General features: G+C 46.4%; 1 protein-coding gene across 1 annotated transcript in view; it reads left to right on the top strand.

The window, feature by feature from the left end:
- Positions 1-2,789: 2,789 nt before the first annotated feature.
- The window catches only part of LOC126416533 (mucin-5AC-like), a 56,869-nt gene continuing 46,712 nt past the window's right edge, over positions 2,790-12,946 (top strand). Inside the window, exon 1 of the mRNA XM_050084279.1 lies at positions 2,790-3,113. Coding sequence (XP_049940236.1) covers positions 2,790-3,113 — 324 coding nt within the window. The remainder of the gene's footprint in view (positions 3,114-12,946) is intronic.

Genomic DNA, 12,946 nt, shown 5'->3' with positions numbered 1-12,946 from the left:
AGCCATCACGGACAATACATCTGGCGCAAACACGTATTGCATCGAATGTCCAGCGATGCAGTTGACTACATGCGTCTCTTATTTCGGAATGAACGTCGTGTCTGGTAAAAACAAAAAGAAAGAAAGAAAGTAAGAAAACGCGTGAGCATCCAAACGTCCTCCGACACTGCGGCCATACGAATGGCGCACAGCCGGTCCTGTCTCACAGTTTTTCGGCTGATGAGGATACACGTATGGCGATGACGCAGCCGTTGGCAGTAGCGGCGGACACACTGCGCGCTGCCAGGCTACAGTTGGGTGTCTGATATCCATGACGTCGCGCCCGTGGAGACTCATCCGGTAGCGATAGATCTCCCGAGTCGTGGGCGTTCCCACGGAAGATACTTCCAGATGAACATTACTGTAATCCACAAAATGTGTGAAATTGCAGCCGAGATTTTGTCCACCTCTATGGCAGGTTCGAACGACGGCGGATGAGATTCGTGTACCAGAGATGACGTAATGGTGTCTTTTCGCTGTTGCCAATTCCGAAGTACTGCTCTCAGATTAAGCGCCAAAGCTTTGATGTGCACTTTCGTAAGTTTGAGGCCACAGTTCCGGAACGGTAGTGAAACGTGTCGTAACTGATCTTAAATAACATCCCAGTGCTGACATATTACACAAAGGAAGCCGTGCGGCAGTACGCGATACCCTTCGGTATCGGCAGGATCTGCCCTAAATGTGGCGGCCGTGACGCGAGGTGAACGGCTGTCAACGAAGCGTTACGTATGGACAATCGGACATTACGAAACCGCCGCCGACAACTCGCCTCCGCTGACCGGCGAAGAGAACGAGTAAATGCGATCCTTAGGTATAGCAGCGTTTCCACCGTGCGCAACGGTCGCGGTACGTCTTCCGTGCCTCGTACAGTGTGTAGTATTCAGGAGATTGTAACGTTAACGTCACCACCTGCCGCCATCATGTAAGTTCTGAGATGCCCGACAGCCTGTCGCACTTCGTGTCCTGAGCGGACGAGGAGTATCAGGTGGCGTGCGCAGACACGGCAGGCGAATGAGCTCTCGTGCAGCGTTGTTCCACTGAGACAGAGTCGCATAACGTGCGTCGGTGGCTCCAGTGCTATCGCAGGGAGCACCACTGAAAGCGGGCGTCGTAGTCGGACTGAGTTGTCAATCTGAGACGAGCCTGCTTCGCGACAGTTTACCATCATCTTTGATGCAGCTCCTAACTACGGAGATGAAGACTGATGGAACCGCCATTTGGCTCACAACTGACGATAAAATATAGTGTAGTGAAATGTAACACCTACAGCCGTCGTTACGATGTTATTTATTTTGTGGCTACCAGTTTCGGTGCTTCAGAGGACCTTCTTCAGGACTTAGCTGACTCTGACGGGGTTAACACCATCCGTATACACGATGCATCGGCGTCCGACGTCTATAACTGGTTATCTCAGACTACCTTTAACAGCAATGTCGTCTCCGCGACCATCAACTATGAACCCCGTGAGCCGTCGGTGAGTCGGCAAAGAGGTGGCAGAAATGCTCAAAAAATCCAACCGAAATGTTATCAGTTGAGGTCCCTCTGACTCACGAAGATCTGTGACTAATGATCGGCGGTAGCGTTTGTGTTCTCGCGACACATGGTACGTCGAGGCGCGTTCCCCAGCGATGTTGCCTAGACACCTTGCCCGGATCACGCTGACTTGGCAGTCGTCGTCACGCAAGGACGCGTGCCTTGGCGCGACGAACGTCTGCATGATATTCTGAAGAGGGATCCTGAAATGACAACTCACGAAGCATTGTGCAATAATAATCAAGAGTCTCCTGCATCCCCCTCGTCTTATCCCGATCGTACTGTATAAGAACTCGTGGTATCATAAGTTTAACACATTCTGACCACAAGAGACGCACCGAGGGGTATGCTAGAACCCGGTGTTGTCACGTCGCCCACACATCCTCGACTTCCTGACGACATTCGGTGTCCGCCAACAGTGACGAACTGAGCTTTCGTGTGCCGCGGCTTCTCCACACGTGTTGTTGAGGATGGGAGATGATACACAGATAAACTAGATAGTCAATACAGGCAGTGGCTATCGTTCAGCATTGACCTCCTTATCGCGTAGCCCACCAGAAACATCGAGTCGACTCGGCTAGTGAGTAGTAAAAAACTTATATCCCTCGCGAGTCTCACGGGTTCTGCCCCTAGTGTTGTACAAGTCCATTTCCCTTTACATTGCTCGAATTTTGGCGCCAATACACAACTAAAGTCCCCCTCCACCAGTAAATGATCGAATTCGCCAGTAAAGAAGGACACGATCGCTTCCCAATAATATTTCGCACATGCTCGTCTGTTTTCTGTGCCGGATGGGCGTAAACGTTGACAATACAGATACCACTTACTGTTATCGCCAATCCTTGTTCCGAAGGTGTATAAGCCAGGATCCCCTCTCGGACCAGTATCGCCCTTCCACTCTCGCTGTTGAGTTCGGCACTGTGTAGGAGACGTAGCCATCTACTTTCTGGAACGCGGTAGTACAGATTTGCTGCATCATCACCATATCCACATCTGACGCATACAGAATGTCGTTTAAAAGCTGTTGTTTCACAGTCTAAGTAATAGTATTAACGTTATCTGTCGCTAATTGGTGTGCCTGGGTCCGAGCATCTGTCACCCTTGCACAATACCCGACAGGGGAAGTTCCAAAGCCCGTCATCTCACTACAGGTACTCAGAAGACAGCCCCTCCGACGTCTTCCCGGGCCGTCAGTTGCGCTCAGTGGTGGAAGAGGAATGCGAGTGTCCACCAGGGGGAGCAGCCACGTCGGTGACGTCGTCGTCCAGCTCAGCCCAGTCAGTTTCCACTACCGTGGGGGCTCTACCGGTATGCGGCGTCCGTGCACTTTCCGCAGCACCGTCCTGCGCTGCCGGAGAATCGACGGACACCCGAGAGGACGCCTCGTCGGAACGAGACGGCACCTTTTCACTGCCCAAATGCGAAGTCCGGTGTCTGGTGATGAGGACCTGTCTGACACGGACCAGCAGAGTTATCTGGTGTCTCAGTACGAGGAGGGGCCGAACCTCCAGAGTGGAGGCGGCGCTTCTTACGACGCTCCGGCGCGTTCGAATCCTGCAGCTCCTCTCGCATCACCGTTGCCACAGCGTCCGTCGACCCCTCCACTTCAGTTTCCGCGTGTTTCGTCGTGTGGCCGTCCTCGCGGTCTGTCAGCGGCAGCGTCTGGGGCCGGAGTGCAGTAGGAACCACCTCGGCAACACTGTGCCCTGAGCGCCCCTCAGTCGCCTGCGGCGTTGACCCGAGCTCGGCTGACCTCGTCGCGGGGCGCAGTCGTAGTGTCAAGGCCGGTTCCCACTAGGGCTGCCGCGCGTCAAAACGGCGCGTCAGCGGCGTGGTTGCCATGGAAATGGCGTCAGCGGCAAGGCGCGGCGGGCTCTGCGTCGCGGTTTGACCATGTCGAACCGCTTCCGCTGCCGCGTGCCGCGCTCCAGGTGCGCGCCGCCAATCACAGAACGCGCTGAGCGTGACGTCAGGTACGGACTCCCGGGCCACACGAAATTTCGCCGAACCGCTGGCGCGGACGCGGCGGCAGTTATGAAATACTTATCATCCGATTCCAAGGAAACTATTCGGTAGAAAAATTTGATTCTTGGGCATGTTACAGCCTGATATCTTCTCTCGATAAAGGACCGAATGTCTTTTCGTTATTCGTCGTGGTTACTTGCTGTATGGCATTTACGTAAACCTTTACACGAAATTTTAATGAGTGTGCAGAGGTAAAAACGCATTGCGTGGACTTTGCGTACAGTTCATTTTAGGTAATACATTATTGCGTATGAAATTTAGTCAACATATCGAAATTGTTTTTAAAGCTGAGAGCAGATCGATAGCTATCACCGTTCTCGAGATATTGACTGATATGTCGGCGGACGGGCTATGCCGTGACCGTGCGCGGGTTGCTCGGCGGCGCGACCGGTACTTCGTCCTGCTCGTCGTAAACCATGTGGTTGTATCAACCGCAAATTTCGTAAACGGTTCAAGAAATCGAATTGGTTATTTTTTTTTTTTTTTTTTTTTTTTTTTTTTTTTTTTTGCAAACGATAACTTGTGAAAAGTCATGTATTTCGTCGCATGATAAATATCCTAAATCTGTTTATCTACCAAGATATGAAAGTAACTACAGTTTTTCAGAAGGGATAGATGAATTTTTTTAAATGGCATTAATAGCATGTCGAATGAGAAGTTAAACCGAAACTAATTTGCTGGTATGTCATAAGATGTAATTTACTAAATATGGAGAGCTATTGATTATTTCCTTTCTTTTTTCTTTATCCAGTGTACTTTACAGATTCAAGACGCGTTTCGCCTTTTACTTTAAGGCATCTTCGGTGGAATCTAGAATGACTCAGTTTTGTTTTGATCTGTGATACTTGGAGATTATAAAACAGTTCACATCTTTTTTTACGTGAATGACTGATTACTTACAGTGAATTGAGTTTTTGGCGGACATATACGTTTCCCCTCACCTGCTCACATGCTGGAGGTTGAACTAAAACTTATATTATGGAACATAAGCACATTTTCATGTTCGCTCTTTTTTCTTCTGTCACTAGCAGTAGACGTTTTACCGAAAACTCTGATTTAAAGTCGTAACTACAGTGTGTTCACCTCATGTCCCTTCCTGTCTGGTTTGTTTATGTACATGTTGCCAACCTGCAGAATTATATGCTGAAAACTAATGTTTGTTTATTTTTGTTCTCCTTATATCTGTATGTGTGTGTGGCTAGCCAGTGATAGTTATAGAAAGTTGAAAGTGAATCCAGTAGTTGTCAGACAGTGGTTGAAAGATTTGGTGTTCAGCTGATTTCAGTTTTGGTTTAAATGTTTTAAGGAGTGCATGGAAGAGTAAATTCACTGCTTACATTAATAGATAAAATAGTAGAATAGTATTTCAACAGATGATTATTATCAGAATACTATCACCGAACCCCTTTGTCCTCACTCTTTGACGCCCCACAATACGCCCTGTCAACTAACCCCTATTGTCGTCAAAGTTGTACTGTAATTTCCTCTTCCTCCTCTATTTAATTCCGTACCTCTTCTTTAGTCACACGATCCTCGTATCTAATGTTCAGCATTCTTATGAATCACCACGTTTTGAAAGCGTCCATTGTCTTCTTGACAGAAGTGTTCATCGTCCACGTTTCACTTACATACAAGGCTGCACTCCACACTAATACCTTTGTAAAATAGTATCCAACCATTAGCATTTATATTCGGTGTGAACAAATTTTCTTTTTCAGAACGCTGTTCTTGCTATTGACAGTCTTCAGTCAGGTTTGCGTCTGCACCAGGAAATGCCTTACAATTTAAAATCTGGTTTCGAAAACTGTTCCAAATATATATTATTCTTTCGTGATTCTTAAGCAAGGTGCTGGCGATGATTACATTATGCTCTGTGGGAAATTCTATCAGGTGGCTTCCACTTTCATCCCCTCCACCTAGCCTTTGTGTTCTTACTGTTTTCGTGTACCTGCTACCGTACCACATTTAAAATTTTGTCTCGCTTAACTATCTGAATAATCTCTCTTGTTGTACATTGTTTCACTGTGTTAGGAGATAGTGAACAATCGTGAACGGTAGTCATGAAATCTGTTTATGGTGAAATGAGAAAACATGAATAATGAAGTATGTGAAAGAGCACATTGTACAGAAAATGAAAAATTGGTATGTCTTCACCCAACTTCGTCTTTCCTTCACGTAGGTGTAAGATATAGTTAATCAAACGCACCGCGCGTTTCAGTGGGTCCTGCCCCGTACCTCAGTGGCTGTCCGTCATTGGCTACCGCTAACGTCTGCCGCTTCCAGATGGGAACGCCAATTCCGCGATCCGCCGCGTCAACGCGGAAAACGCTTGCCGCTGCCGTTTCCGCACGCCGCGCTGCCGCGCTCTAGTGGGAACCGGCCTTCAGCGGTAGTGAGGCGGCTCGGCGGGCGTCGGTAGGCTTCCGCTGGATAGCTGCTCGAGACTCCTCTTTGTGCACTCAGATCGAAGATGTCCTTCCCCACCACGTCCAGAGCACGTCGGGGGTTGGCCATTGTAGATAACCTACAAACGCCTATATTTCATTAGGAGGGCACATGCTCTGTAAAGATGATTCGCACCTGTTGAACATTGTTGAGCACTGGATACGTGCAAAAACTTGCCCAACGTTCGGCTGTATGACTAGATTCTCTGCCATATGTCTGTAATCAGTGATTCAGGTACTTCGAAAGGCACTTCGAACATTCGAATACTGTGCGCGCCAGGTTCCACACTAGCCACTAAAAGAACATTAATATGACCATCGACGGTCTCGAAACTGGAATCCTCCTTTGGCGGCTTCTCTAATCGTTGGACACTCTGTGTCGTCCACCATTTTTACATAAACAGAGCTGCACACGATTAATACATAAATTCCAATGAGTTCTGTGTAATTAATATGCACCTCATCTCTCGAGAAAAGTTCTATTTCAAATGCTTACGGTCTTGCGTATTCATTAGAGAACGTAAACTTTACCGTGATTTTTCCAAACTTACCTACCAATTGTATTGTTCAAACAAGTAACACACGCGAGTACCACTGGCGTAAACGTCGCCGCTTCCTGGAGCGGTTTGCAACCGCGACGTAAACACGTCCCAGCTGCTCCGCTGCTAAAGGTAGATTGTCGCTGAGCTCACAGTAACTCTCTCTCTCTCTCTGCCCTACCTTCCTATTCGTAATGCATCCTACTCAGTTATACCGTCTTCTCATGCTGTCGATATTTATATTCATCTGACCAGAAATTCTTGTCTTCTCTCCATTTCACTTCACTGGCGCAGTCTGTACCTAGACCCAGCCTTACCATCTAGCTTTTCAGATTTTCTTACTTCCCTACCACGTCCAAAACTCGTGACATCCCACGCCCCGACGCGTAGAACGTTATCTTTCCGTCGGTTACTTAATTTTTTCTCATGGTCACATTCCCCTCGGCAGTGCCCCACCGCAGGTCTGAATAGGGGAATAGTCCAGGACCTTTTACCAGTGGAGAGATCATCATGACACTTAGCAATTACAGGCCACGTGTCCTGTGGATACACGTTACGTATCTTAATGCAGTGGTTTCCATTGCCTCTGCCATCCGCATACAAGGTCAGTTTCTCACACTGAGCCCAAGAGAATGCCCATAAACTCTGTCCGCTCCTCCACCCTCTCTGACAAGATCATTGCCAAAATGAGGACGTCTTCTTATGCTGGAAGTCTTCGGGCGCCATTGCCGATGACTGTTGTTCAAAGTTTAAGGTGTGGATGGCTTCGAACCCGGTATCTAGCATGTTTTGATTACCAACCGTAGACGCTAACCCGACACCGAGGTTGTACAGGTTGAAAAATGTGTGAGATAAGTAGCGGTATCATTTGATTGAATTGGACTTAGAAGCTTAAAATTTGTACACTGCCAAGGGATTATAGACCTTGATACGAGACAGAAATTTGAACTTGATTCATCTATTGATTCATGAGAAAAAGGGTTGTTAAGGGTCGGAATGATAGACAGACAGAGAGACGCAGATGGACAGCTAAGCGATCCTCTAAGCGTTCAGTTTTTGCAGATTGAGGTACGGAAACATAGCTATAAATGTTCATCATGTAGCTACGTCCCGTTTAGAAATCAGTCAGCGACGTGAATGAAAAATGACTCGTTCAAAATCGTTACGATTTGTCGTACAAAATGACCCTTGCAATTTCCAACTAACTAACCTTCTTGCAGATTAAGTTTGGGAGCTAGGAGTGGAGGAATGGAATCTAGCGGCCATAGTATCGCAGCAACTCGCAAGAGTAAAAATTAGAAGACGTGCATTATGGTACTTGTGATTGACGGGCACTTAAAATAAATGCACCTGCTCGGTTTCTTCACCCAGTCGTAAGTCGGGCTATGCACAAATTAGCTTGTCACCCTGAACCTTTTCACTTTTCAGAACGTTAATGAGGGACAAGCTGTATCCTGGTACGAAGTGGCATAGGCGTACACTTGTACACTTGTCATGTAACGCCATGCAGGTGATTTTCGTGTCGGTCATGACGTTACGAGAGTAAGGGCATTTATTTATTATTTATTTATTCATCAAGTAAAGGCGTGTTGCCTTTGTTAATAGCAGGTCGTATATTATGTCACCTTATATTTTATACATTGCAAATTCAGTATTATTACTATTGCAGATTTTCTTTTTTGAAAATTTCACGAAAGTATAAAATATTATTACATTATTCCACTCACAAACAGCGCGAGGGAAAAGCGAGCACTTAAATATTTCTATATGAACTCCAATTTCTCCCATTTTATTACGCTGCTCATTTCTTCCTACGTAGATGGGCGCCAATAAAATACACTCCTGGAAATTGAAATAAGAACACCGTGAATTCATTGTCCCAGGAAGGGGAAACTTTATTGACACATTCCTGGGGTCAGATACATCACATGATCACACTGACAGAACCACAGGCACATAGACACAGGCAACAGAGCATGCACAATGTCGGCACTAGTACAGTGTATATCCACCTTTCGCAGCAATGCAGGCTGCTATTCTCCCATGGAGACGATCGTAGAGATGCTGGATGTAGTCCTGTGGAACGGCTTGCCATGCCATTTCCACCTGGCGCCTCAGTTGGACCAGCGTTCGTGCTGGACGTGCAGACCGCGAGAGACGACGCTTCATCCAGTCCCAAACATGCTCAATGGGGGACAGATCCGGAGATCTTGCTGGCCAGGGTAGTTGACTTACACCTTCTAGAGCACGTTGGGTGGCACGGGATACATGCGGACGTGCATTGTCCTGTTGGAACAGCATGTTCCCTTGCCGGTCTAGGAATGGTAGAACGATGGGTTCGATGACGGTTTGGATGTACCGTGCACTATTCAGTGTCCCCTCGACGATCACCAGTGGTGTACGGCTAGTGTAGGAGATCGCTCCTCACACCATGATACCGGGTGTTGGCCCTGTGTGCCTCGGTCGTATGCAGTCCTGATTGTGGCGCTCACCTGCACGGCGCCAAACACGCATACGACCATCATTGGCACCAAGGCAGAAGCGACTCTCATCGCTGAAGACGACACATCTCCATGCGTCCCTCCATTCACGCCTGTCGCGACACCACTGGAGGCGGGCTGCACGATGTTGGGGCGTGAGCGGAAGACGGCCTAACGGTGTGCGGGACCGTAGCCCAGCTTCATGGAGACGGTTGCGAATGGTCCTCGCCGATACCCCAGGAGCAACAGTGTCCCTAATTTGCTGGGAAGTGGCGGTGCGGTCCCCTACGGCACTGCGTAGGATCCTACGGTCTTGGCGTGCATCCGTGCGTCGCTGCGGTCCGGTCCCAGGTCGACGGGCACGTGCACCTTCCGCCGACCAATGGCGACAACATCGATGTACTGTGGAGACCTCACGCCCCACGTGTTGAGCAATTCGGCGGTACGTCCACCCGGCCTCCCGCATGCCCACTATACGCCCTCGCTCAAAGTCCGTCAACTGCACATACGGTTCACGTCCACGCCGTCGCGGCATGCTACCAGTGTTAAAGACTGCGATGGAGCTCCGTATGCCACGGCAAACTGGCTGACACTGACGGCGGCGGTGCACAAATGCTGTGCAGCTAGCGCCATTCGACGGCCTACACCGCGGTTCCTGGTGTGTCCGCTGTGCCGTGCGTGTGATCATTGCTTGTACAGCCCTCTCGCAGTGTCCGGAGCAAGTATGGTGGGTCTGACACACCGGTGTCAATGTGTTCTTTTTTCCATTTCCAGGAGTGTAGTTTCCAATTCGAAGAAGAAACTTACTGACCAAAATTTCATGAGAAGATCCTGCGCCAACGGAAAAAAGGCTTTGTTTTAATGGTATTCTTCCCAATTCGCATATCATATACCCGTGGAACTCTCGCCCCTGTTTCGCGGAAATGCAAAACAAGCTGCCTTTCTTTGAACTTTCTCGAGGTCCTCCGTTAATCCGATCTGATGCGGATCCCGGGCTGCACGGCAGTACTCAAGAAGAGGGCGTATAGGCGCAGTGCAAGCAGTCTCTTTAATAGATCTGTTGCATTTGCTAAGTCTTTTGTCAACAAATAGCAGTTTTTATCTTGCTTTCTCTCCCACAACATGATCTATCTGATCGTTCCAATTAAATTTATTCGTAATTGTAATCCCTAAGTATTTACTTGAGTTTATAGTCTTTAGATGTGAGTGATTTAACGTGTAACGGGAATTTAGAGGATATCTTTTACTACTCATCTCAGTTTTTTCCTTCAATAAAACAACAAATTAGACCGTTTTGCACACGAGGCCAGATTCGATGTTACATTGACAGTTTCTTGGGTCCAGTCTCTGAGAAACTTCTTCCTGATTCAGATTATATCACTCGCGATGACAGCACCTCCGTAATCTCCAGGGATGGGCTCACTTCCCCTTCAGTTGACTGGTTCAATAAAATAATCATGTTTGAAGTGATATTTTGCAGTTTTCATGGGCGACATGGGACGGAGTGATGCAAAAGATAATTTCTACAATATCTTGAAAGTTTCCAGAAATGCGTCACGACGTCGTTTCCCTGTTCGTCAGGCCAACAACCTTCGTCAGAAAAAGGCACATGTGCACACAAGTTAAAACAGGGAACGTGTAAAATTCCCTGTGAAGAAACATCTTTAGTGCTCTTCCTGTTGTTACAGCGAGTATTTATGAATGCAGCAATATGTTCTAGCTCTTAATATTACGTCTTTGAAGGTGGTTTTTATTGTAACATACAGCTGTTTATTTATTATAATTTTATATTTAAGAAATGCTTAATAATGGGCATCAGCACTTAACAACATACAATTCATGAGGCTGGTGTTAAAACTCTCCCGTACCGCGGTAGAACAATATACATCAAGAAAACCTATTCAAAAGTTAATTCTTCTTATCCTGCAACTAAAAATACTAAAATTATTCTTTGTCTTTTTACAAAGCGAGCACTTATTCCACGGCGCTTTTCAGCTCCAAAATGTACCAGCTACTGAAAGTCATGAATCATAAACATTGAAAGTAAAAAAGTTTAAAGATAGGTGTTTTTAAGACCGGTTTTCTCAACACGAGTCCAAATTGGTGAGCAAACCAAACTATCAGTCCGGACCAAGGACAAAATATTTCCACACTTCTGGAACGAATCACTAAATGCACAAACGTTTTGCGCTCAATAGTCAGTTTTTGTTAACTTGTCCGTATGTGTGAACGAAGGAACCTGTGCGTAATCTAGTCAAGTAGCCACCCCGATTTCAGCCTAATGCTAGAAGTGAGATTCTGTTATACGGTAGCTTCCAGAATTCAGAAGGTCACTGAAGGGTATCTTATAGAAGGAAACTTCAAAATCTTAAAAACTCTTGTATCGCAAGTACTATACAGGGTGTTACAAAAAGGTACGGCCAAACTTTCAGGAAACATTCCTCACACACAAACAAAGAAAAAATGTTATGTGGACATGTGTCCGGAAACGCTTAATTTCCATGTTAGAGATCATTTTAGTTTCGTCAGTATGTACTGTACTTCCTCGATTCACCGCCAGTTGGCCCAATTGAAGGAAGGTAATGTTGACTTCGGTGCAATCACGTCATCAACACGGATTTTCTGTGAACGTTTGGGCAGGCATTGTTGGTGATGTCTTGATTGGGCCCCATGTTCTTCCACCTACGCTCAATGGAGCACGTTATCATGATTTCATACGGGATACTTTACCTGTGCTGCTAGAACATGTGCCTTTCCAAGTACGACACAACATGTGGTTCATGCACGATGGAGCTCCTGCACATTTCATTCGAAGTGTTCGTACTCTTCTCAACAACAGACTGGGTGACCGATGGATTGGTAGAGGCGGACCAATTCCGTGGCCTCCACGCTCTCCTGACCTCAACCCTCTTGACTTTCATTTACGGGGGCATTTGAAAGCTCTTGTCTACGCAACCCCGGTACCAAATGTAGAGACTCTTGGTGCTCGTATTGTGGACGGCTGTAATACAATACGCCATTCTCCAGGGCTGCATCAGCGCATCACGGATTCCATTTGACGGAGGGTGGATGCATGTATCCTCGCTAACGGAGGACATTTTGAACATTTCCTTTAACAAAGTATTTGAAGTCACGCTGGTAGGTTCTGTTGCTGTGTGTTTCCATTCCATGATTAATGTGATTTGAAGAGAAGTAAGAAAATGACCTCTAACATGGAACGTAAGCGTTTCTGGACACATGTTCACATAACATATTTTCTTTCTTTGTGAGTGAGGAATGTTTCCTGAAAGTTTGGCCGTACCTTTTTGTAACACCCTGTATATAATGTCAATGATTAAGTAACGGATGTTAATGAAAAACTCAGAGCCTATATGTATGAAACGTTAAAGGAAACCTCTGTAGGAAAAAATAAATTAATTTTTCGTAAAAACCAGGTGGCTTTGTAAAGAAACGAAGACTTTGTCTTATTATGATTCACTTCTGTTTTGACATTCGATGTACTAAGAGGTAGGTTGCCGAAATCACTATGCTACATATTGTTTATGGAATAATAAGATTATTATTGATAAATATCGGCGTCTGCAGTTATTGTAGTGAAGCTTTTCATATTACCACATTAAATTTCTTTAATGATTTTATGTTTTTGAGGTAGATGTATCACGAAATGGCGGTCACGTTATTTGAAAGCAAAATGAACGACTGCTTATCGCGTTGTGCCTGTTAAGTATGTTGTTCTCCACAGGTCGGACCTGGAGATCCGTTTTTATAAAGACCGGTCGATAATTCACAGTAGTGTTTTACAGTCAACGAACCTTCAGACAGTGCTTGTCGACAGTGTTCAATAACAACTGGGGTCTCACACATCGAAAGAATGTAACAGCGTTGG

The sequence above is a fragment of the Schistocerca serialis genome, chromosome 8, assembly GCF_023864345.2.
Source record: "Schistocerca serialis cubense isolate TAMUIC-IGC-003099 chromosome 8, iqSchSeri2.2, whole genome shotgun sequence".
Lineage (NCBI taxonomy): Eukaryota > Metazoa > Arthropoda > Insecta > Orthoptera > Acrididae > Schistocerca > Schistocerca serialis.
The sequence above is the reverse complement of the archived record's forward strand: the minus strand, read 5'-3'. Positions and strand labels throughout refer to the sequence as shown.